The 27,732-nt window shown below is 38.4% G+C and overlaps 1 protein-coding gene across 1 annotated transcript in view; it reads left to right on the forward strand.

Annotated features, from left to right (window-relative positions):
* Nucleotides 1–27,732, forward strand: part of GRM7 (glutamate metabotropic receptor 7) — a 960,751-nt gene that overhangs the window by 604,177 nt on the left and 328,842 nt on the right. The window contains 1 exon segment of the mRNA XM_020973801.2: nt 23,068–23,268. Coding sequence (XP_020829460.2) covers nt 23,068–23,268 — 201 coding nt within the window.

Here is a 27,732-nt window from a genome sequence, read left to right on the forward strand (position 1 = left end):
GATAGTGGGTGGGGAAGGAGGAAAGGAAAAAATTTGGAACTCAAAGTTTTAAAATTGAATGTTAAAAATTGCTTTTATATACAACTGGGAAATAAGATATTACAGGCAATGAGGTATAGAACTCTATCTTGCCTTACAGGAAAATAGAAGGGGAAGGGGATAAGAGAAGGGGGTTTGATAGAAAGGAGGGCAGATTCAGGGAAGGGGTAATCAGAATACATGCCATCTTGGGGTGGGGGAGGGGAGAGATGGGGAGAAAATTTGGAATTTAAAATCTTGTGTAAGTGAATGTTGAAAACTAAAAATAAATTAATTACTTAAAAAAGAAAAAAAATTAATAGATTTGGAAAGAGCAGTTGTTGAATGATGAAATTGGAAGCCATATATTAGAGAGTTAAGAAGAAAATGAGAAGGAGCAGGGCAACTGGTTGACACAGTGGATGGAGCATCAGGCCTAGAGTCAGGAAAACCAGAGTTCAAATCTTGCCTCAAATGATTACTAGCCATGTGATGTGACCCTGGGCAAATCATTTAACCTTGTTTGCCTCAGTTTATTCATCTGTAAAATGAGCTGGAGTAGGAAATTACCTCCATTATCCTGCCAAGAAAACCACCAATGGGGTCATGAAGAATTGGACGTGACTGAAATGAGCAAACAACAAAAACAACCAGAAAGGAAAGGGAAGCACCTAATGTAGAAGGCCTTCAAAAGGATTTTAGCCACAGAAGGAAGGAGAAATACTGGATGACAACTATTGGAGATGGATGGATCAAGTGAGGATTTTTTTTTTTTAGGATGAGGGATACATGGGCATGTTTGTAGGCAGTAAGAAAGTAGCCAGTAGATAAGGAGAAGTTGGATATAAGTGAAACAATGGACATTGAAGAGGTAACAGTCTGTTGGAGAAGATGGGATAGAATGGGATCACATGCATCTAGAGGATTTTGAGCATGGAGAAGGGTTATACCTCTTCATGTGAAAAGCGGTGAAGGTGGGGAATAGTGAAAGAAAGCATCTTGGTGAGGTGAGATGAGGCAGGAAGAAGAGGAAACTCACAGCAAATTAATTCATTTTTTTCAATGAAATATGACACAAATTTTTCAGTTGAGAAGGATAAGTGAGGAGGACCATGGGAGGTTTGAGGAAGGATGGAAATATTGGGGAAAATGTGATGAATGGGTCAGTGTGTTAACTAAGGAAATGTAAAAATGCTACCTTGCTGCAGTGACAACCCCACTGAGGTTGTATAACATAAATTTGGGGAACACAGCACAGTATTGTGATTTTCTTCAGCTTTGAGATGACTAAACACAGCTAATAGTTGGAGTAATCCATGGCTGAGGTTCCGCAGCTGAAAATCAGATAGGGGAAGGAAATCAAAAAGGAAAAAAGTATAAATTTAAACTAGCTGACCAAAGTATCAAGAAGGGAAGGATAGAGAATGTGTAGGGGTAATAGCTTGAAAAAGTATTAATAACTGATTGAGAAACTGAAGATGATGATGATGAAGATGAATAACAAATTTTGGGGTTGCAAGGCAGAGAGAGAGGTGGAATAATAATAGATTGTGATCAGAGATGTGAATTTCAAAGTTCACGGCCGTGGAAATGACACATTTACCAGTGATGGCAAAATCACCGGTGTGATAGTTTATGTGCGTAGCTGACATGAACTGGAGGAATAGGTCATGGGAAATGAGCAAGTTGAGGAACTGGGAGGTAAAGGTGTTTGAGGGAGTGTTAATATGCTTCTTATTTTCCCTAAGCATGGGGGCAGGTATTGGGGAAGAGAGGAAAAAAAAGTCAGGCAACGAACTCACTGTGGAAAGAAGAGTATCTTGGATGTCAATAGAAAATGGCCACCAGAATTCTGATTAGGTGATAGATACAGATTAAATGACTCTTGAAAGAGAGGTTTGAAAGGTGGAGGTAGAGGGGGAACTTGGAAACAGCAATGAGGGGTAAGGGGTACATTCTTTCTTATGGAATAATTTTAATGTTCTACTTTATATAGTAAAATAGTTGTTTGTTGATGATCAAGTTCACAACAAATATTAATTATGTCAATATTATCAAATAAAATCATTCCAGTTTGATGAAGACAACAGTGGTGAAATTATGGTCGGAATGAGGAGACTCCTGTTTTAAAGCACGTATCTGGGAAATAAAAGCAAGAAATAGAATGGTAATTAGAAGAGTCTGCAGTTTCCATGAAAGCTTGTTCTAGAGAGGGGAAAAGAGCTTCGTATAAGGTTGAAGAGGAGGAGTCTACTACTCCCTACCTGGATGATAGGGGACAAATTTCTTCCCCGTCTAGTCCTCAGTTTCCTCACTTGTACAACGAAAGGATTGGATTGGATGACTTCTAAATCCATTTCGTGTTACAGTGTTCTAGGCAGACTCCCTGTCATATGTTGTGTACAGGGAACTCTTTCTCAGCAATGAATTGGATTTGATGGCCTCTGAGGTTTTTGTGTGAATCCCTGGAGAGAAATGCTGATTATTTTTAAAAGGAAAAAAGCTTGGGAATGTGTAAGATGTTCTGTAATTAACATTAGAACATAGGTCACCTTTCAGTTCTGCTTGAGGGACCACTTCAGCTTGAAATGTGTTCTGTTTATCTGCAAAAAGTATTGTGGAAAGCAATGAAGACAGCAAGGCAAGATGAGGGGTAGTAAAAACATCCGGGTACGTAACTGTTATTTAAAGCCCAGAACTTCATAAACTCTTTAAGTATTAGTAGGAAATTGCACAGTACAATGTAAAAAACTGTTGGAATTGGGGTCAGGAGAAACTTGGGTTCAAATCTCTGATACCTACTAGCTGTGTGATCATGAACAAATGATTTAAAATTTCTCAGCCTCACTGTCTTTTATGAATTGGAGAATATAATACCTGTAGTCTTCCATCACAAAATTGCAGTGAGAATCAAAGGGGCCCTTAAAGTGGATATAAATGCCAACTGCTTTTTCTTTTTAAATCATCTTCTTTTTACTGACTAATGCTACAAGCTAGGGCTTGAAGCTTAACATAGTGCCTGGCATACAGAAGGAGCTTAATAAATGCTTATTGACTGACTGACTGACTGAACACAGTTCTTTCGCCTCAAAATCCAGTTATTTTTTTCCTATTACACTGTTCTGTACTGTACCTTTATTCACTGTCTCTGAAGTCCCTTCTCTTCCTTTACATGTGTTCTGTCCTTTCTAGGCCTCTCCAACATGATCCCTGCCCTTTTGCCCATTTCTATTTGCTCACCAACTTTTCCCCTCTTTCAGCTCACTCCTTGCCTTCTTCCTTCTCTTAAATTCTTTCACATTCAAAGTACCTACCTGGATTATAGAGCTTCCTTAAGGGCAGGTACAGTTTCACTTCTCCACCCACCCATAATATCCAGTACAGTTATTTGCAGATTGATTTTTCCCCTTTCTTTTCCATTTTTTTGGGGGGGCAGAGTTGTTGCTCTTGACTTGTGATTTCAACAGAGGTGTCAAGCTCTTGGCCTGCAAAGCTTTGGAGTATAGCCTGAACCAGATTAAATGTAATTGGGAAATGTTTAATACAATAAAAAATACAATACAAACTAGGTAATGTTAATTTATGGTTTTCTAAGTTACTGTGTCATCTGCAGTGTTCTGTTTCCACTTAAGTTTAATACAAATGGGTAGGTGGGTATGGGACTTCTGGTGAGAAAAATCTCCTTGACCAAGGCAGATAACTGTTTTACAACTTTCCAGATCAATGATTTACCTAGGATTATGTGTGTTACAGTATGTGTTAGAGGAAACATAGATCTTCCTGATTCAGAGGCACAATATGTATCCACTAAGTCATGTTGCCTCTCATATGCAAACAAATTCATTGCATATAGTAGATTGAACACATAGTAGATGCTCAGTCTTTTGTGTTGTTAAATTGAATGTGTTTTCATAAGGAAAACACATAGTACTTTTCCAAACATATTATTGATGACATGAGTAATATGCCTTGGAAGGGCCTCAGTAAATTATTGTCTGTATGGGCTGATGCCTTTTCATAGCTAGGAAATCCACTGTCCACATGGTCTCCAAACCTCCTAGCAACTTCAAAACATGAAATGATAATCGTTCACCACCACCTATCCCAAACCAGGTTCATAGGAATTATAAAACTTAGAGCTGTAAAAGACCTTGGAGCTCAATCAAGGCAAATGGCTTACTTTTCCCAAGGGGAGACTAAGGCTCAGAAATGTGAAAGGAATTGCTTAAGGTACCACAAAAAGGAAAAAAAAAAGCAAAGATAACATTTGAACTCCTGGTCTCTGGCATAAAAATCTAGTGTTCTTTAACCTACACAAGGTTCCCCAGGATTGCAGGAATGAATGCCTCAGTGAAAGTATTACACTAATGCCTGTTTAAGCCTCCACCAATGGGCGGCTATTCATTGATTAAATTCGTTGGCTGGATTGTCTTTGATACAAAAGATAGATGGTGGTTGGGCTCTGAACTAAAACCTTCAGCTTCTCTGTGATAAATCAGTAAAAACTGACCCATCTCTCCTTCCTGCCTCATCTCTACTGTCCTTTCCCTCATTGGTCCTATGTTTATGACTCTATCCCCTCTACCCTCATATCATGGCTATTCGAGCGCATGTCTTTCCCCTGTTAATTTGTAATTTCACTGAGAGATTCTAGCTATATCCTTGTATCCTGAGCTTCTAGCACACAGTAGGATTTGTGGTTAAAAGAATGAGTAAAGTAGAGAAAAGAACCTCCCCTATGTTGCTTTTTAAAAAATAAAAGCTACATATGGAAAAGGACTCCCCTCTTTGGGGGCAACTTCCCCATGCTATTTGTGTTGCATATGTTCACATCTCAGCCATGTGTGCCCAGAAGGGCATTTAATAGGTACTCTCTGACAAGGATCCTGGAGTTATCCTTTTTGCACTGTGCTCACAAACTGCCGCAGTGTGGGAGAAAGTTGACCTCATTTTTTTCTCTCCTTTCCTGAACTCAAAATAGGGCAGAATTTTCCAGTTTATGTACTGACTTTATTATATCTGTGAAAATCTAGTAACTGGTACAAATCGGGCAAAAGAAGCCAGGATTCAAACACTTGGCTTATAGGCAGCATAATTAGGTAGCTGGGGAGGTGCAGCTGTGGTTATTAGACTCTCTCGGTAGGTAACTTGTCCCCTGAGGTTCTCTGGCCTTTGAGGCCAGGATAAGCAACATGCTGTACCATTTGGAAGTAGTAGAAAGGACTGAGATAATGAGAAATCTAAGATGTGCAAAATAACACCTTAAAGGAGAAACCTAAAGATATTGGAGATCAGTTATAAATTGAGCTACCAGAAAAGGCGAATGCACTACCAGAAGTGTGCAATTTACTACAGAAGGGAAAAGTTAAAATGCAAGAAAATCTGAGTATATCATTCTAGAAAAAATGCAACTGTGATTTGCTGACAAGTTTCAGGCAAGTTTGTAACAAATGGCCAAGTTCTAGAACTTTAAAGCAACCAACACAACAGCAAAATAGCTACGGGAGCAAAATCCCAAAGAATTCCAACTCCATGGACCCAAGTGTATGAAAACCATTAGCACAGATATTTATCTGACTTCTAATGTCTGACAGCTTGGCTGTTAACATTTCCCCATAAATCATGTCTTCAGCAAGGACTAAATTTAAATAGATTCATTCCATCCATGGGCAGGTTCTGTAAACACAGGAGGCATTATTGAATTTTTAGAATTCTTCTAGGTTTGAGATGACTATTCTCAACAATTGTACCTTTCAGAGACTGGAATACCAAGGCAGATTTCAGTAGAGCTATGAATGCTATCTTTTTTTATATTTAAACACACACACACACACACACACACACACACACACACACGCGCGCGCGCGTGCGTGCGCGGGCAAACACCTCCCCCCCACAAGAAAACTCTCTAAAAGTAAGATGACAACAGCTATTGTTGATCTTCTACAAACCTTTTCATCTCTTGAAAGTATATAATTTAGTACAACGATTGATATGTCAATGAAATCACAGGTCCAGTTTCCATCCTTGTCAATATTTGCAAGTGCTTGACATCATTTACAGAAATAGCTTTGAAACATGATTTTGTATCGTATGCTTTGTAGGTTTTTATTCTGCTTTAGCTGGGTGTCCTAAATCTATTTTATATAAGATGCATTAATACTCTAATAAATCTGTAATCTTGTTGATTGAGGTTTTTCCCACAGTGGTGCAGAATACAACCCACCTGTGTTTGCTCATTCTGTGGGGTACATCCAATGTGCTGTGGCCCCTCCTTCCTATTATCTTGACATCATGAGAATATCAATAAAAAATGAAGTCCATCCAGTGGTTATTCTTCTCTCTTGCCTTATCATCAGTCCATTTTCTTTTTTAAATGTAATTTTTATGAAGTATAATTTTTATATTACTTCTCTCACATAGTTATTTGTTTGTTCATGTATACCATGCACCTCCCCTACCCTTTGGCTCATCCACAAGGTGAATTCTTCAGAGAATGTAGTGTTCTATGCCTCACAACCATGCATTATCACCAAGAAAACTTTGCCATTTATGAAAGGATTATAAGATTGTAGATTTAGAACCAGAAGGGATCTTATAGGTCATCTCGTTGAACCCCTCATTTTAGAGGCATTCTAGATCTCTTTATTCTGTTCAGTTTGGGACCCAAATGATTACCCGTTTTATACATCTACATCTGTACAAGATATAGCCTCTGTGTATGCCTCCATATGTGTATTTGTATGTATGTGTGTGTGTGTGTCTCCGTGTGTGTTAGCTGATTGACAAACTCTATGAGCTAGTTGTATATTATTACCTGGACGATAGGCATTCATCATCCACTTAGTTTTTCATGAATGGATTGTTAGGCCAACTTATTTTGGGTGATTATGGACCTCATTTAGAAGACTGAGATATCCCAGTGCTGGATGCAATCAGGAAAATGTCATCTTCAGGTAGAGAAGTATCTGTAGGATCTCACCAAGTATAGGAAATCCCCTTGTGACTTGAACTATTAACTGGATCTTCTTCAAGGTACTAAAAATATCATTGTGAACTTCTGAGTTATTGTATGTGCTTCATGTACTAATGCTACACTTTATTCACTTGCTTTGAATGCATTGGATCTTCCTTCACAAAAGCCAAAGGGAACCTGAAACTTAGAGATGTACTAACTTTGATAAAATCCTTTCTTTTATTTCTCAGACTTTGGTCAAGTTACAGAATTGTGGAGAATTTAAGTTATTCTGTAAGTAGGTTAGAAGTCTTCTACTTCAGCTGTCTGCTTGTACTACATACGAGGAACTAGGATTTAGAGAAATTAAACTTGCCCAAGTTTATACACTAGTAAATGATGGAACTACAAATCCATACTGCCTGGGTGCCAGTTTCCTCAATTTGAAAATAAAAGAGTTCTGTTGCACCATCTTTAAGGTTCCATGTGACCCTAACATTATAGAATTTTCAGGGTACTTTTATTTTTCCCATAGCTGAAAAAATAATTGTTTTTTTCACACTGGGAAAAACTAAAATTTTAAATGACAAAGCTTCAAACTGAAAATTATAATTTTTACTACAGAGATACAAATATGAATGCAGCCTAAATGAATAGTAGACAGAGAAGAATGAGAATTTAGAGATCTAGTCCATTTTTTTTTACTTTATAAATGAGGAAAATGAAGATCAGAGCTGCCAAGTGACTTATGTAAGATCACACAGCAAAAGATTAGTAGAACCAGGAATGAATTCCAAGATTTAATCCCCAATTGAATATTTTCCCCTTGTACTACATCTGTTGTTACAAAAATCCAGTCACACCGGTGTTATATATTGCTTGAAAAGAGACTTTTATTTTTTTAACTTCATTTTCTCTATTCCCCATTACAGTTTTCTTCCTTAGGAAGCTTACAAGTTTATTTGAATATAAGTTTTATCTTTTTCATTGTGCTTAAGTTACAATTGTACCTATTGTATGTAAAGCTTTGTTTTAGGTGTTGAGGATTTATAGATGAAATATGACAAAATCACTATCTTCAAAGATATTGGCATCTAATAAGTAATATGAGGGGCAGAGGGGATACAACATGCATGTGAACATGATATAGAAAAGAGTTGATAGAGACAAAGCAAACACTCTGAAAATGTGCTTGAGTAAACTTTATGATTTGCCCTTGACATACCTCACATCTTTCCCCATCTCTTTATTGATCCTAAAACCAGCATACTCCAGGCCCTCTTCACCTCCTACCTGGCAATTGTAATAGTCTCCTGATTGGTTTCCCTGTGCCAGGTTTCTCCTGTTTGCAATCCATCCTCTACACAGCTAAAAAATTGATATCCCTAAAACCCAAGCCTAACCACTATGTTCCCCTTAAGAAGTTTAGGTGCCTCTCCTTGCTATTGAGGACAAAAGATGAACTCTTCTGTTTGGCTTTTGAAACCTTTTTTAGTCTGATACCAGCCAATTCAGATCCATGACACTTCCTAGCTATGTGGCCCTAGGCAAGTCATTGACTTGTATTTACCTCAGGCAACTCTCCAGGACTTGTCTACTAAGTCATGGCCATTTGGGATGCCTACACTGGGAGCTGTCTAAACTGACAAAATTGTAGGTCCTTTATTCATGCATGTGAGTGTGGCTTCAGCCTGGCAGCAGGACCACAAGTCAGGAGGTTCTCATAATGATCCAGGCAAGAGATGATGAGGGCTTTCACTAGTAAGGGTATAGTAGAAAGAGCACAAAAATTGGAGTCCATAGAACACCTGTTCAAAGCAGCTCTGCTGCTTATTATACTGTGGCAAATTGGTTACTTTGTCCGGACCTTGTTTTTCTCATCTGCAAAATGAAAAGATTGGCTATTGTGAAGATCCCTTGTAGCTCTTATGGTGATGTCTGTGAGAATGGAGAGGGCAGAGGAAAGGGCAGATACATGAGAAATTATGGAGGCAGAGTAGGTAGGACTCAACAGCCTATTAGTGCAAAAGATGCAAGAGTCAAAGGCAACTGATGTTTCCTCTTGGGTGCCTGGGAGAATGAGGAGGCCAGCAGCAGAGATAAGAGCATTTCAGGAGGGGACAGAAATGGAATTCATTTGTGAAGATGTGAAGACGTCCAATAATCAGTCTAAACTCCACGTTTGGAGCAGCAGAGAGGTTGAGGCTGGGACTGGAGTAACTGGCGTAGATTACATTGAGTGGAGGTGGAGGTGACAGGAATGAGATGAATCCACAGAGCAAACTGAGGAGCAGTCAGGCAAAGTGAAGCACGGCTTTATGCTGAACATCCTCGGCTGTGTTCTGACATTCCTTAAGGCCTATGACTCAACGTGAAGAAAAAGCTTCTTAAGAATAAAACAAGTAACAACAGAAATAATAATTGATATTTATATAGAATTTTAATGTTTGTGAAGCGCATGTTGTATAAACATCTCCGTTAGTGAGGAGAGAAGAAATGATGACTGAAGATAAAATCTGGGGGAGGATAATTAGCACAAGTCCACAATAATACTGGGTCCTTTCTTTTTCCATAATGCAGTAAAGGGGGGGGAATGACTTTTTTTTTATTCCAAGTAAGACAATTGGCAGAAAAACACCAGCTTTTCTCAACATTTTCTGTGTCTTCCCCATTATTATTATTATTATTATTATTATTATTATTATTTTTAAACCATCAGTCACAATAGAATTGTGTCTCTAAGTTTCTTTTCAGGTTTCTTTTGGTATGCATTTTTTCTTCCAGTCAGTCCTATTCCTGATATAAACTATGCATACTGAGTAAATACAAATCAATAAAAAGGTCTTTACTTCTTGCCATCCCCACAAAAGTGATAACGAATAATTTGGAAAACGTCTGTGTCTGCACAATGACAAACCTGGTCGATCCTAAGAGAACATCTAATCAACAGTGTTTTGGGCATTGTATATATGGACAAAATGATCAACTGATGAGCTAAGCATTCTCATTTTCAACTGATTCTTATATCATATAGATAAGGCATGCCATTCTTTCTTAAAGTCATCTTTGACTTCTATGAAGTTTTTGATACTAATAGTCACGCTCTCCTATTATTTTTCCTCTGGCTTCATTCCCTAGGTTGTTCTCCTGTCTTTCTAATCTTTTCTGTGCTGGCAAATCATTCTTATTTTGAATATTTTTATATTAATATTCTTCAAGGTTCTGCCCTTGACCCTCTTTTTGGCTGTGGGCTCACAAGAAGGATGAGTTTCCCAGTACTTAACTCAGTGTTTGGCACATAGTAAGCACTTAATAAATGTTTACTGATTGATTGATGGGTTTTAAGAAAAAGGACATTGAGTTCTCTTTTGGACATGAGTTTGAGATGTCATTTGTTGTAAAGTGTCCAATAGGAAATTTGTGCTGCTAGATTGTAATGACTCGAGCTGGAAATATCGATCTGGGAATCATCTAGGGGATGGTCATTTACTCATGGTAACTGGTGAGACCAACAAAGGAAAGAATATAAAAAGAAAGCAAAAGATGGCCCAGGAGCCTTGAAGTATATTCATATTTAGTAGGCATGACATGGCTGAAGATCCAGAAAAAAAGGATTTGTGGAAAGGAGTGGTAACATAGGCAGGAGAAGACCTAAGCAAAGAAAGTGTCAAAAAAGGAGTCTCCAAGAGGTTGAGAATAGTGAAGGTCATTAGAAAAGGTCAAGATATTAGATAAGGTCAAGAGAAAAGGTCATTAGAGTTGGCATTCAAGAGGTCATTGGTCACTCTGGAGAGAAAAGTTTCGGTTGAATGATAAGGTCAGAGGCTAGGTTGTGGAGGGTTTAGAAGACAGTGAGAGGATATGAAATGAATTTGAAAATACATGTCATTTTCCCCAGGAGTTTAGCTGGGGTGGGGGAGGTAGCTAGGTGACACAGTGGATAGAGTGTCAGGCTTGGATTCAGGAAGACTATCTTCCTGAGTTAAATCGGGTCTCAGATACTTAGTAGCTATACGACCCTGAACAAGTCACTTAACCCTGTTTGCCTCAACTCCTCATCTGTAAAATAAGCTGGAAAAGGGAATGGCAAACCATTCCAGTATCTTTGCCAAGAAAACTCCAAATAGGATCGGGAAGAAACATCACCAAAATGACTAAACAACAACAAAAGCTGAGAATAGGAGGAGAGCTACAGGGTAATAGGCATGGAAGAAACCCATTATGTTTTTTGTTTGCTTGTTTTTAAATGGAAGGAGACATGAATTTGTAGGTAGCAGGGAAGGAACTAGTAGAGAGGGAGAGACCAAAGATTAGAGGTGGGAGAGGGAATGTGATAGTGGGGACAATCTGCTGATAAAGACAGGAGAGCATGGCATCAAGATGGGCTGAGCTTGGTGAGGATCAGCGTAGATCTAGGATTAGAGCAGGCCTTTAGAGGCTGCTGACTAGCGCTTCTTATTTTATAGATGAGGAAAATGAGATCAGAGAATTGAAGTGACTTGTCTGATGTTGCACAGGTAGTGAGCATCAGAGACAAGCTGAACCCACATCCTGAATCCAGAGCCGGGGTATCCTGAGATTCCATTACAAGTTTGAAGAGATTCCAATTTTAGTACAAGGCCCCATATTTTCCACACAACCCTCCCTTGGAGTGGGATCAGCCAAGACTGGTTTGGTACAGTACTTACCTTGTCCACCAAGCCAAATTGCTCAGGGAGAGGTACAAACTTTATCACCTTCTAAGTCCCATCTAACCTCATAATGTTATAATTTTAAGAGATTATCTCTTCTGTGCTTCTGGGATACCCAGATTCTCCAGTGCCCTGGCAGGAGATTCATAAGCCAATGCAAGGTGTTGTTTGTTTGATTGTTTTGAGCCCCCATCATAACTCTGCATTTGCCCGTTCTAGGGACAAATATAAATCTAAATGTCTTGGATCATTGTTAGCTATTACCTCCTGCAAATGAAGGTTTAGTGGCTGCTCCAATCAATCATTGGTGTGTATCTACTTATATGGCATCTGAAATGAGATTTTTTTTCCCCTTTCATTCTCCACTTAACAGGCAGACTAATTTTTTTTTTCTGGTTCTGTGTATCTAATGGGTCTGCAAATTGTAGATAAAAGGATTTCTTTTTAATTGGCCAGGTGCACCTGGTCATCCAGTCATTAGCTCTTAGATGAAAGTGATCTTTCCTTGTTCAAATTCTTCCTAGAGCCTTATTTGAGCCTCTCCGTTATACTTAACATTTTTTACCTTGGGTCATAGTTATTTGAGTAGATACCTTAGCTTCCCTGTTAGACTGTTAAGTTCCTTTGGGGACAGATCTATGCCTTACTTCATTGTTTTATACAAAGCTTTCAAAGGTGCCTTAGTCATGGTAGGTGCTTAAAAAAGTATTTGCTGCCATTGGCTTCATTTTGCTGGGATTTCTCCCCCTTCAAAAAATCACATTCATCAAATCTTATAAATGTATGTGGCAGCAACCGCAGTTAGAATTGAGCTAAGTCCTCTGAGTCTTAAGAGCAGGTTCACACTTGTTCGATAAGATAGATACTATTAAAACAGTTGCTTAATCAAAATATTCACAAAGATCACTTAAAGAGCCTGGGCATGAGCTCCTCACCTAGTATGTGCATCATTTTAGAGATCCTTTATCAGCTATTAGTTTCAACAGTTGTCAGGCTTGTATCTCTTTAGCTAGCATATGGTGCCTTCTCTTTTCAGTTCACATAAGTCAATTGTCTTCTCTTAAGAGATTGCTGATATTTTCTGGGTGTTCTCATTATGAGTCACATCAGCTGAGAAGCAAGGTGGTATAGCAGATAAAGCAGTTGAATTAGAATCAAGAAACCCTGAGTTCAAACCCCACTTCTGTCACTGCCTAAATGTGTGATCATAAATAAGGCAGTCCTGTGAGTCATAGCTTTCTTTTCCGTAAAATGGGAATAATAATAAAAATACCTGTCACATATATTTCATAGTGTTGTGAGAGTCTGGATTTAATTTGTGTGAAAAGTAACATATAAATTTCAGTTATTCTTATTAATCTATTGTTCTGTTTCTCTTCTTTTTCATTGACAAAGTCCTAGAGGGGGAAAAAAACAAAAACATACAAAAAGCAAGCCAAAAAGACATTTTCCATGTGTGTTGTCTCTACTTGCTCATCTCCCACCCACTTCTCACCCTCTTGTAATCTTTCTTCCAACCTCACTACTCAACTGAAATAACTCTCTTCAAGGTCACTAAACAGTCTCTTAACTGGTAAGTCAAAAGGCTCTTTCTTAGTCCTCACCCATCTTGATTACTCTTCACTTTAGGACACTGGTGATCACTCAGACATTGATGCAGCCTCCTCCCTGGTTTTTGTGGTTCTAATTCTGACTGTTTGTTTTTTCTCAGTCTATTTTTAGGCTCATAATCTATATTCTCTCTCTCACATGAGGGTGTGCCTGGTAGCTGCTGGCCCTCCTGTCTTTCTACACTGTCTCCCTTGGTGATTTCATGAACTCTTGTGAGTTCGTCTGTCATGTATGTGAATGACTCCCAAATCCACTTACTCCTCTGCATTTTGCATTCTAGTCTGACATCATCAGCCACCAAATGGGCATTTTTACCTGCATCTCTCAAAGGCATCTCAAGCTCAGTATATCCAAAATGGAACATTTTATCTTTTATCCTAAGCCTACGCTTCCATATTATTTTCTACTTCTGTGGAGGGTGCCACCATTTTTCTAATCACCCAGTTTTACAATATCCTCTACTCTCCAGTCTTCCTCAGCCTTCATAACTCATCACTGCCAAGTCCTTTCAAATCTATCCCACATCTGTCATCTATCCCTTTCCCTCTACCCATATGACCTCTTTTTTTTTTTTTAAAGGCAATTGGGGTTAAATGACTTGCCCAGAGTCACACAGCTAGTGAGTGTCAAGTGTTTGGTCTGAGGCCACATTTGAACTCAGGTCCTCCTGACTTCAGGGCCGGTGCTGTATCCACTGCGCCACCTAGCTGCCCCCTCCCCGTTACCTCTTGTCTAGATACTATTTCTATAGCATCACAATTGCTCTCCATGCCTCCAGTCCCTCTCCAAACCATCTACACAGCTACCCAATTGATATTCTAACAATGTCACTCCTCTTCTCAAGAAGCATCAGTGGCAACCTTTTTTTCTCTCAGGTAAAACGCAAACTCCTCCTCCCTTTGGTATTTAAAGTCCTTAACAATCCAGCACCATGCTCCTTCCAAATTCGCACCTTTCCCTTCATGTTCTATATTCTCGTGTTGTTCCCTCAATATGACATGTTATTTCCTGCTTCCTATCTTTGTACTGACTAACAATTTCCTTCTTCCCTTCCCCTTTGGGATCCCTGGCTACCTTAATGACTCAGCTCTGGCGACGCTTCCCACAAGAGTCCTTTCTTGATGTTCTAGGCTATCAGTGCTCCCCCTCCGCAACAATTTTTAAATAAGCTTTTATAAAGGACGCACTATGTGCTGGGCATTGTAAAATGATGAGCATTTCACAAGTGTTATCTCAGTTAATCGCTCAATTACTAAGTGTTTACTTTGTGCTTTATATTATCTGTGTGTGTTGGGAGTATGGGCAATATAATTTAAGTTTCCTAAAGGCAGGGACTGCTTCATCTTCATCTTTGTATCCTCACAACTCAGCACAGTGCCTGACACATAGTAGATGCTTAATTAATGCTTCCTGAATTAAACTAAATTGAATATTACTTCACTTAATTAATCTCCAGTAAAATGATATGGGGTCCAGATTTGAGCACATATTTTGTTTGACTTGCAAATATAGTTGTTTCTGGTAATCTTGTGCCTAGCACAGTTTATTGTGCGCCCAGATTGACCTGGTCTTTAAAAGAGATGTCTCACAGTGGCCCTTGCCAGCTCCGGCTCAGGAAATTGATTGGAAATAGCTGAGCCAATTACATCATGCCAGGCCCAAGAAGCCAAGAAGGCAGAAAAAACTTGAGGAAAGTGAAGTTGGATGAATATAAAGGTTAAACCAGGTGAAGAACTCTCAGCTGACTTAGGAAGATCAGGGTCATAGGACTAAGAGTCACTCGCTGGAGGAGGCAGCTCAGAGGAGATTCTTACACAGAGGCTACTCCAGGAAATCACTGTGGAGAGAAACAAATAGAAAGGAGAGCTTTGGCTTAAGGGGGAAGGTGGTGCAGCTTGTACCGGTAGAGGGTGGCTTTTCTGAAAATCCAGAGGAAGCTCACTTAAATGGAGATGTTCCATTTAAGAATTGGTTCTCATCGAGGTGATGAATTTAAAGGCCAAACTGAATCTGAAATTATAAATGAAATTGCACTTTAAAAAATCCCAAATGTAAATAAGTTGAGTGGAAGAGAGAATAGGAGAGGGAATGTTTCATGGTGTCTGAAGGACTGTAATGAAATCAAGATTCCAGTCCTGCTTGTGACACATACTGGCTGTGAGGCCCTGGACAAATCATTTAACTTGTGTCCCTAAGCAAATGTTCAAGTTGTAGAACGAATGCTGACCTCCTTTGGTAAGAGGGAGTTTCTTCATTGAGAATTCCCTATTGCAGTGGCATTTGATTTTTTTTTTTAACTAACTGGCTGAGACTGTGTCTAAGAGAAAATATTCTAGAATAATATCAGCTCATTAAGGTCAGGGGCTATTTCATTTTTTCTTTGTCATCTCAGAGCCTTACACATTACCTTGCACAAAGCATGTGGCTAACAATTTTTAAAAAATAATAATTTAATTAAATTGCTATTTGTGCTGTGAGCAACATCTCTGACAGTAAGATTTCAAGTCCCCTGCCACATAGGCTATTTCCTCCCTAAAAAGACTGACCCTGAGACTTAATTGGCTCAGGATACTAAGGCTCAAACTATTGACATAACCCGGCCGTGGTTGAAGACATAAATCCCAGACCACCAGTTTGCTCCCTTATCAAGTTTGATGGATTTCTTGTCTGAGTCAACATGGCAAATTGCAAATGAGTGGAGCTGCAGTTCCCTGGACCAATGCTGCATCTTTACTAAATACCTTTTTGGTGCTATTGTTATGTTAACTTTTGTTAAAGGCAAAAGGATCTATAACTCTAGCTCATTTCCAGTTCTGAGCCTGCATACCAAACTGGCCTCAGTCAGGCCTGACCCAGCATACTGTTACACTTGATTTGAGCTTTAAGGGATCAGGAATGTTTCTCAAACATCCCACAATAACTTTATGTGGATATAACATCTGATTTTATCGAATCTCCTTGAGCCCTACTTAAATTGCTCATTTGTACCTCTTTGGATCACAAGTTTATAGTGGATGCCAATTTATTGCCAATTTTGGTGCTTTTCTGTCTTTTCCAGATTTGCTTTATCTTTTTAATATATTCACTGTAACCAGAACTACATACAGCATGCTAGCATGTACTGTACAAAGTCTTATGGCTCTATATAAGAGACATATTTTATAAAGAGGGATAGTCTAAAATTTAGGTGTGTCAAACTTGTGGCCATGTCATAAGTAGTTTGCAAATTCCCAAGTACAACCCGATTAAAATGGAATTGAAAAATATTTTAAAAAAATAAATCAAAATCAATACAACATAGATAATGTTAATTTGTGGTTTTCTAAGTCAATATGTGGCCCAAAGATATGGTCTGGGCTAAATGACACTTAGTGATACCTTCTGGTTCTATAATTTGATGACTCTGCTGTTGAACCTCTCTATTTGGAATTTACTTCTTTCAATGTTAAAATTTTTTTATATGCAATTGGGGGAAATTAAATATTAAATTTAGAATTAAAAAAAAAAAAGAAATTTACTTCTTGCTAACCAGTAGGATGAAAATCAATGGACTATACTTAACAAACTTTAAGAGTCAAGTGTGACTTTCTTTGTATCCTTAGGACATAGCACGGTGCCTTGCAAATAGTAAGCACTCAGTAAATCCTTATTGAATGACTGAATATCTTGTATTTATGTGCTAATTATGCCAATACATTTTCAGGGTGTCTAATGGTGAGGGTTTTTATTGGTAATGGCAAGTGTCTTGCTTTCAAGAAATTGGAATTCATTGAAGCAATCATGAAACACGTACAGTCTACCTCAGGCCAAAAGTATAGGGGACTACTAATATTGTCCATATTGTCAGATGGCATATTTAGTAGATGGTTCTAATTAATTATCTTTGTCAAAAGGGAGAGTTCGATATGGAGAGATTAGGTAGAAAATGACTATGATTAAAGACAAGATTTATCAATAATTAATAATTGATAACAAAGTTAATAATATTTTAAAAACTGACCTTCAAGCCATTGTTACGTATTAGTAATCTGCTATCAATATACTGCAAATGGGTACATTTAGGGTGACGTTGAGCCACATTTCGTGTTACCACAAGTAGAAGGAAGAGCAAAGTGAAGAAGTGTTTGGACAAGCCCTACATAGGGAAGATCCTGGACATTCTAAGTTGAAATATCTGGTTTAAGCCTCCATCACTTCTCTCCTGGACAATAGCCTCTAAATCTCCTTTCTCTAATCCATCTTCTAAACAACTGGGAGGATTATCTAAAATACTGGTATGCTCCTATCAGTTCTTTGTAAAGAACCATTATTCATTCCCTGTTCCTTCTAGGATGACATTCATACTCCTTAGCTTGGTGTTTAAAGGTTTTCACAGTCTAACTCTTAACAGATTTTTCCATGTTCAGCTCACATTTCTCCCCTTAAAAGTCTCTATTCCAGCTCAAATGACCCAGTTGCTGATCTTCCTCGAACTTGACATTCTATTTCCTCCTTTAGGATGATCTTGAATGCCTGGAATGCAAAACTTCCTCAGTTTTGACTCTAGGAAACCTCAACTTTATGACTCAACTCTTAAAGGAAGTCTTTCCTCATCCACTGGCTGTCAGTGTTCTTTTCCCCATCAAATTGTCATGTCTTGATTTATCTGTTTACATGTTGCATACTCCCAATTGAAAGTAAACTTCCTGAGGGCAAGAGTTTTTTCGTTTTGTCTTTTTATCTCCAGCACAGTGCCTGGCACACAGTAAGTGCTTAATAAGTACTTGTTGAATGAATGAATGATGAATGAATGAATGAATGAATGAATGATGAATGAAGTGAAGGTACTTGAGAGAGTAGATGTTTGTGACGTTGACAATTGTGCAAGGGGGGGAATGGAAAAATGATCCTCAATCCAACATCAATCAATAGCACACAGTTATTACATAATTTTCCATTGAAGTAGCAAATCGTATTTCATAAAACACAAAGCCAGCTACTGAAAGCAGCAGAAGGGAAAATAAATGCTAGAAAGATAACTGTGAGCCATTTTTTTCCCTAAGAATCCGTGTTTTTTGATTCGTGGTATTTTTAAAAAAAACTCTTAATTTTCTGGCCTTCGCTAAACAAGTTGGAAAGAGTGTGCCACACCCAGCTACTTAGGCTGAGTTATGCTGTGATTTCTGGGAACCCCCCAAATGTTCAATACTTGTTTCTGAGAATTCATGCCATATGAGCTGATGTTCCATGTGTGTATGTGAGGTCTGTGAGCGGATTCGGTCTCCCCATCAGCTGCCTTGCCCTGTGTGAAGCGTACGTGAGACTATTGCCTACACAGAGTTTGCCTAACTCCATACATTTTAACTTGCAGTTACTTTGAAATTGGAAGTGAAATTACAGACAAAAAACAGTCATAAGTAAAAATTAAATAGCCCTCCAGGAGCCATCCCCAAAGGAAAATAGTTGAAAATGAGGATTTGTGGCAAGTTGCTGTTTTTTGTTCTTTGTATTCTTCTTGAAGCAGTAGAACAGTATTAAGTCCTAAGCCACTGAAAAGCGTTATAATATTAATGATCCCATTACAATCAAATTTCAGTTATTGGAGGCAGGATTCTCAGTGGGAGAGGTGAATTTATCACCACGGCGACCTGGAGTTGATCCCAGGCTTTTGCTTGTAACTCTCCCTCCTGCTGCCTGCCTTTTGGCAATGGTTTCAGGCACTGGTCCATACACCGAAGAGTGGGGAGGGAAAGAATAAGGAGGTGATGAGCAAGTCGGTACATTTAAATTTTTATAGCCATTTTGATGAAAGGTTGGGTGGAAAATGGAGTGGTTGTTTATGGCAGAAATAACATTGGGAATGCATGTATATCAACCAAGAGTACTTGGAATAGAAAGATTGGAAAACGATTGGGACTATCATCTTTCCTAGTCCCGTTGTGAAAGGGAAACAGGTTAGACCAGGTGGTTTTTGTGCTTCCGTGCACATCTGAGTTCTATGATTCTGTGATTCATTTCAATCGCCATGTATGATTTTAATCATTTTTAGAGGATCACAGAATCAAAGATTTAGAGCTAGATAGATCCTTAGGGTTCCCCCTCCCCATTTTATAGATGAGAAGCCTGAGGCCCAGAGAGGCAGGAGAATGACCCAGGCTCACACGGATGGTAAGTGACAGAGTCATCATCGGAATCCAGGTGCCTGACTACGCAAAGCCCTGGGCATCAGCAGTGCCGAGAAGCATGTTCATAGCTGTCCTAGAGAAGGAGAAAACCAGTTCACACACTCAACGACATAGGTGCTACACAAGGAACACGGATGCTACATGGAAAATAAAAAGAATCCATGTCCTACTTTATCAATAAAGTGAGGCTGAAACTCTCTAAAGATAATTTACTTGTGATAGTTACATGTTCTCATCAGGCCATGTACTTCTAGAAGGCAACTATTTTGCATTAGTCATTCACATCCATGTTATTGTTATCCTTTTGTTCAACAAAATCAATTCACTTTGCAGAAAGTGCCGTCCTGTAGCATATTTAAAACCTCATAGGATGAAACCTAGACAAATGAATTCTAAGGTTTATTGTTTTCATAGCACAAGTATGAAGAAGAAGTTGAAATCATCTCATTTAGCAAATATTTGGCCAGTTTTTCAAGCCTGTATTATCTAATTGAAGATGTGCCTTTCTTGTAACTATCGAAAAGATCTACATTCTCTAAAGATCTTTGTTGCTTTCCGTTACATTTGTTTCTCTCCTCTACCTCAGGTATGGGTATCACATGGTCAATATTGTCTACAATCCCAAGCTCCCTTTTGGCATAGAGTTAAATCAGTCAATCAACAAATATTTATTAAGCATCTCCTATGTGCCAGGCACTGTGCTAAGCACTGGAGATGCAAACAGAAGCAAAAGGCAAAGGCTGTCTTTTATCAAATGGAAACAACAACATGTAAACACATTTATAAGAAGAAAGCTATCTGAAGGATAAATAGGAGATAATTACCAAAGGGAAGACACTGGAATCAGGAGAGGTTGGGGAAGGATTTTACTCACCCTACTAATTTGCCTATATGCTTGGTTTCAGCTACTTGGTGGCCTTGTTTTGAGCTTGCAGTCAGGAAGACTTGAATTCAGATTTTGTTTCAGATACTTGGTAGCTGTATGGACAGGCCAATTAACTTTGTTCAGCCTCATTTTCCTCATCTGGAAAATGAGCATAATAGTTACCTGAGAGAGTTGTTGTGAAGATCAAGTGAGACAACTTACAGAAAGCATTTCGCAAACCTTCATTTTTCTATAAAATATTGTTATTGTCATGAGACCCTGGGCAAGTCACTTAACCTCTCAGGGCCCCAAGATGGCTCTTTAAAATGATAACTCACAGCAAATGTTTTGACCTGCTCTGCTAAAGGAAGTTTCCTCATCTGAAGGTTTCCTAAAATGAAAGAAATCACAAGCCTGGTTCTTTTTCCTCCCTCCACCCATTTCTCTTATGATATTGAACAATACATACATACATACATATATACATGTATATATTTGTGTGTGTGTGTATGTGTGTGTATACGTATAGCACTAGTTGGGACAGTAGTCAAGTCAAAGAGATTTTCTTCTCTGTGGGATGAGAAAGTAAGAATTCTGATACTGAAATGTTGTGGATTCTATTTGAATTTTATAGCTCAGAGTTCACTGATGTAAAGATTGAGAAAAGGCATCAAGCTTGATGATGAATTCTAGACCAGTAGGGGTAAAAATGATGCCTTTCCCAAACCAAAAGGTTGTTAAAAACAATCTTAGAAACATTAAAGTTCATACTTCAAGGTGTATCCACTGAGGATTCTCCTTGTTTATTTTTTTTTTACCTGAAGTATATAAATTTCTGTCTAAGGATAAGGATGTAGAGAACAAATATTCCCCATAAAAACAATATAGGGGCAGCTCAGTGACATAATGGATATAGCACTGGCCCTGGAGTCAGGAGGACCTGAGTTCAAATGCAGCCTCAGACACTTGACACTTACTTGCCATGTGATCCTGAGCAAGTCACTTAACCCTGATTGCCTCTAATAATAATAATAATAATATAATAATAATAATAATAATAATAATAATAATAATAATAATAAATATAATAAAATCTCAGTCAGTATTTTTGAAGTAAAAAAAGGATTCCAGTAAAATGTAAGGCTGTAGGTGGTAGTGAGCAGTTCACTTTTGTCTTTTGTGTCCCTTGGCTTACATAGCAGGTACTTAATAATACATCTTGAGATGAAATTGGAAGTAAACCAAGAGGTGACAGAAGCTTCTATATAATTGAAATCAATCACAGACCTGGTTTAAAAAAATAAAGATCCTTCACTATGAATTATACCATGTGCATATAATAAAAGGCACATAATCATAGCTTTTTGGTAATACCCATGATCATCCTCCTCACTAGAAGTTTTCCTATTACATAGGTATAGACTCACATTGTAGTACAAAAGGGACTCAGATTGATTTAATAATAATAACAAAATGTTAGCAGTTATAAAGTGCTTTAAGGTTTTCAAAGCATGTGAAATAGGTCATATCACATGATCCTCACAATACCCTGTGAGGTAGGTGCTATCATTATCCCCATTTTACAGATGAAGTGACTGTGGCTGAAGAAGGAGAAGAAAATGGCAGACCACTCCAGTATCTGCCAAGAAAACCCCAAATGGGATCATGAAGAGTCAGACACAATTGCAATGATTGACAACAACTGAGGCTGAAAGGTTAAGTGACTTGTCCAGGGTCCTACAGCTAAGCAAATAAATGCCTGAGGTACTATTTTAGCTAGGTCTTTTTTTTTTTAATTGAAAGTCTACCATTCTATCACCTAAGCAACTTAGCTAGGAAAGACCTTATTAGTCATTGAATTCAATCATGTTTTAGTTTACTGATGTAGAGACTGCAACACAGAGAGCCTGCTCAGGGTCACATAGGTATTCAGTAGAAATGAAAGGATTCATACTCGAAATCCAGGACCCTACCCACTTCCCCAAGCTTCCTCAGACTAAATCTGTAGACTTAATCTACTTCAGACTTAACTTATCTATCAAATGGGTCAATAATACTACTACCTTCCTCACAGAGTTGTACTGAAGATCAAAGTAAATGATATATGGAAAGTGTAAACCTTAAAAAGCCGTATCAGTATCAATTGTTTTGATGTTCACTAGAGTTAGGATTTGATCAAGGGAAGAACAAAGAATGGGAATGAAGAATTCCATTACTAAATGGCTAATGTGCTGATTGGCCAATTTTTTTCATGCACCTTTGATTTTTGTGTGTACACACAAAAAAAGCAAAACAAAATATTCTTGCTTTTTTTTTTCTCAATGTCTTCCATTCAGAGAGAAGTTTCAGAAATCTAAATGTATCATCCATCCCAGCTGGGCTTTGTTTTCTCAGAATGTATTCTCTCTTCTGAGGAATCCTTGCATTCCATGTCCTGTGTTTCTTTATTGTAGAGACTGTGGTGATTCTGCTGGGTGCTATTTGTAGTGTTTGTCTCATACAACTGAAAGGCGAAACAGAATTAAAATTTTACAAGATGCTCCATTTCTTGGGGATTGGGGTCGTAGAGAATGTGCCATCAAACAGGCAGACATAGTGGTACCAAAGTATTGGAACTGTGGTTCATAATCTTCTGGTCCTTGGGGCACCTACTCACCCCTTTCTTTAAAGGGATGTAAAAATAAAAAAATCAGCAGAGGAAGCAACAAAACCTTAACTTACCAGCAATTCTTTTCTTTGTGTGTTTGTTGTTTTGATGTGCAGGGCAAGAGAGAATTGGAAAGGATTCCTATTACGAGCAGGAGGGCAAAGTTCAGTTTGTGATTGACTCGGTGTATGCCATGGCCCATGCCCTCCACCATATGAACAAGGATCTCTGTGCTGATTACCCTGGTGTCTGTCCAGAGATGGAACAGGCAGGGGGCAAGAAGTTGCTGAAGTATATTCGCAGTGTTAATTTTAACGGTGAGTCCAAACAACACAAACCAGCCTTCGGGGCATGAAGTGGTGTCATTTAGTATATTACAGATTGTGCCATTCTGTTCTAGTCTAGTATTATTATAATCGGCTCTCCTGCTGTCCATGCCTTGTTTGTTTGGGTTTGCGGTGTTTATGTGGTATTGGTGGAGGGGCTGCTGCAGGATGGTGGAGGGGGGGGAGGAAGGGAACTAATTTTCTTTAAACATTAAAGTCTTTTCTTTGAATTAGCTAAGTAGGATTTTAGTCACTACATATATGTGATTATTCACACATTTAAATAGATAGATAAATATATTTATACAGTATATGTTTAATGAGGCACCAAATAGCAGTGGGACCTAGTGGAGAGAGACTTCTGGTTCTGGCGACATGGGGTCAAGTCCTACTTCTGATACCTATTCCTTGTGTCACCCTGCTCGAGTCCTTTCACCTCTAAGTGTCCTGGGCAATGCTCTAAGATTATCATTGGGAGTAGAGAGTTATTCCAGTATTCACGAATAGGTATTAGTCCTGTGCTATGTGTCACAGTTTTATATTTATATAAATTTACATGCATGCGTATGTGTACACATGTAACATACACCTGCACATTATATACACATAATAATATAGAAACACTAGTACATGCCACTTGATCTGTTAAAAATATGTTATTTCTTACCTGGATAGACACACGGTTATGTTAAAAAAAAAGTTGCGATGCCTGTAATTTTTTCATCACAAGCATTTCTAGAAAACCTTTACCTCTTCCCCGAGATGTAAACCTACATTTAGAATAAAGAAATACAGTTAAGCAAAGTGAGCAGATTGTATGACAGTCTGAGCATCCACATAGCACTTTGCCCGTCAGTTCTCTAGCTTGCTGCTGAGAGGGCAGAGGTATGGCTCATCACATGTTCTCCTGGGCAGTTACTGCTCCTCTGTGTTTTGTTTTGTTTGTTTTCAGTTGCTCAGAATAGGGCATCCATTTCATTATTTTTCCATTGACAATGTTATTGTAGTTTTCCAGTTCTGATTTTGCTTTGCAGTTATCACATGAGTCTTCTTATGTTCTTTGAAGTCCTCCTCCCATCCAACTACTGCCTTCCCTGGCTTCCTTTATGTCCCACCTATGGATGGATGGAGATATATATATATATATATATATCTATCTATCTATCTATCTATCTATATATATATATATATATATATATATATATATATAGATATATATATATATGTGTGTGTGTGTGTGTGTGTGTGTGTGTGTGTGTGTATATATGTGTATATGTGTATATATATATATATGTGTGTGTGTGTGTGTGTATATATATATGTGTATATGTGTATGTATACGTATGTATGTGTGTATGTATATATGCATATATGTGTATATACATATACATACACAGCATAAATAGGATATATATAAAATCTTGCCTTGTATACATATATGATGTGTGTATATATACATACATAGACATATACATACAAACATGTGTGTGTATGTCTATGTATGTATATGTATATACATGTTTGTGTGTTGTCTTCCCCTTATTAGATTGCAAGTTCCTTGAAGATAGGGACTGTTTCCTCTTCTTTTTTTTTTTTTTGTGGGCAGGTGAGGCAGTGGGGGTTAAGTGACTTACCCAGGGTCACACAGCTAGTAAGCATCAAATGTCCGAGGACAGATTTGAACTCAGGTCCTCCTGACTTCAGGGATGGTGCTTTATCCACTGCACCACCTAGCTGCCCCCATTTTTCCTCTTTTTTCATTCTAAGCACTTAGCACAGTGCTTGGCACATAACATAGTATGTACTTAATAAATGCTTATTGATTGATTGGTAAAGTCCTCATTTCTTACTGCATAATTAATAATGCTTCATTGTACTCATGTTGCTTATGGGTTGGGCATTGCCTAATCAATGGACGTCCACTTAGTTCCTAGTTTCTTGTTACTATAAAAAGGTACAAGTCTACTTGTAGAAGAGAGGAAAAACCAACTACCTTTGAACATAACTTGCCTGTCCTTATCAGGCTCACTTGTATTTATTGATGACAAAGACAATTAGGTGACACTGTGGATAAAGCACTGGGCCTGGAATCAGGGAGACCTGAATTCATCAGCTGTATTACCCTGGGTAAGTCCCTTAATCTCTGTTTGGCTCCGCTTCCTCAATTATAAAATGGGAATAGTAATATGCCTACCTCACAGTTTTGTCGAGGGGGTCGAATGCGGGGATATTTATAAAACACTTGGCACAGTGCCTATCTCATGGTAGGACCCATAGAAATGCTTATTCCCTTCCCACCTCCTAAATATGAAGCTTACTTTGCCTTTGTGAATGTCAGACTTGTATTCTGTTTCCTGAAGGTGGTTAAGAGGGAGAATAGAATAGTTGTCCTAGCCACCTTAGAAGCTGTAAAGGATGGTAGTAAGGATTCAGATCTCTGCTTTTTTAGACCAAATGATAAATGTTTTGCAAAGTACTTTGCAGACCTTACAGCACTACATAAATGCTAGCTGGTATTATTCTACTCACTATGTCTGAGGTTGGGTTAGTACTTGCATTTATTTTTGCCTCAGTTCCCTTGTTTCTGAAATGAGAAATTTAGATGATTTCTAAATTATGTCCAGTTCTACTCTGGAAATCTCTCTTATCAAGTATCTGTTAATCAACCCATAAACACTCATTAACATATGTCAGGCCTTGTGCTAAGTCGTGTGGCATCAACGCAGTTTCTAGGTAACCTAGAGCATGACACACTGGAAAGAATGCTGAATGTGGAGTTGTGACACGGAACTTCAAACCGTAGCTTTGCCATTTACTAGTTGTGGCAATAGTATATCTTTTGCAAGTCATTTCTGCTCAAAGGCCTCAGTTTCTTTATCTGTAAAATGAAGGAGTTGGAAAAGTCAGTGAGAAGTAGTGGGAAAAGTATTGACTGTAGAGTTAGAGAACCTGGGTTCAAACCTGTTTCTGCTACTTCATACCTGTATGACCTTGGGCAAGTCACTTAGCTTCCTTGGGTCTCAGTTTCCTCCTCTGTAAAATAAAGGAATTTGTCTACTGACCTCTGAAGTCTCTTCAAGTTCTAGATCACAAATCTAAATCAGCCATCAACAGAACACGTATTCTTTAAGGGAATTTTTTTTAACCAGCCACTTAGCCAAGAAGGACAAAACATCATGGAGTTTGGTCCTACCAAAAATGGATCATTGCTGACAGCTTAACCACATATATGGTGAGATTAATCACTTAACTACTCAGTGCCCTCTTAACATATAGGTTAAAGTGGACCCTAGGGAACTTGGGTGAAAGGGATAAGGAATAAATTGTTATTTCATTGGAATATTTTGAGTAGTGGCTTGTAGAAGAGAAATGATAGTCCTTTGAGTTAATAATCTGTGTTTCTGTTACTGGATACATTAGGCACCTCCTGGAACCTCTGGTAAAGTCCACTAGAATACCTTGTGGTCATCTTCATCTTCTAGTGAATTAAGTCATTGAGTAAGTGAGTGATTATTTGGTGCCTTTAAGGAATTGGTGCGGCTTTCCAAAGCATGAAAACTCCTCCCATGCAATGGTAAGACACAATTAATGAATGAGTCACTTTAAGACAAAGTCATATAGGTAGGAAGACCAGAACTTTGTTCCATGGTGACCCAATTTAGAGGCCACTGACAACATTTATATTTTTTTTTTAGCAAAATTACCCCCTGTAAGCTACTTCTTGGACCATTCCCAGTGGTGGCCTTCCCAGTAGTGAATTCTTTGTGTTCTGGGTTTTTTGTGTAACATCCATGGGTTGGTGGATGATCTGGCATCTTTTCCACCATTGAGTCTTGAGTCTAGCAGTCCAAACAGAGCTCTTCTGCTCTCCTCGAATGAATTTGTCTGAAAAAGTCACCTTGATAGCACTTCATGCTTTCTTGCCCCAGACATCTGATCAGCTAATTAGTCTGTTTCTCTTACTGTCTCTATCACCATCAATAATTTCTGTTGCATTGATATCTTTTTGCATTTCATATTCTTTAACCATTCAAGCTTATTTCATCACACCTACATGCTCAGAGTCCTGGGAACTTGTGATAAGCTTCCTCCAGGAAGGCAGCTGGATGGTAAAGTGGATACATGGCCTGACTTGGAGTTGGGAAGACAGAGTTCTAAGCTTGCCTCAGAACTGACTATTTAGGTGATCCTGGGCAGGCCACTTAATCACTCAGTCCTAGTTTCTTTATCTATAAAATTAGGATATTCATCACACCTATCTCACACGTTGTCATGAAAATAAAATGAGATGATATATAAAAGGGTTTTGAAAACTGAAAGTGCTATATAAATGTTAGCTGTTATTACTGTTACTATTATTTACCTAATACAGCAGTATGGTTACAGTAATGTGGACAGTTTCTAAATAATACACCATTTCTGCTAGATAAAATCAGATTTGCCAGTTGTTTTTCT

This window comes from Phascolarctos cinereus, unplaced genomic scaffold (assembly GCF_003287225.1).
Source record: "Phascolarctos cinereus isolate Bilbo 61053 unplaced genomic scaffold, phaCin_HiC Scaffold_4;HRSCAF=312, whole genome shotgun sequence".
NCBI classification, from domain to species: Eukaryota; Metazoa; Chordata; class Mammalia; order Diprotodontia; family Phascolarctidae; genus Phascolarctos; species Phascolarctos cinereus.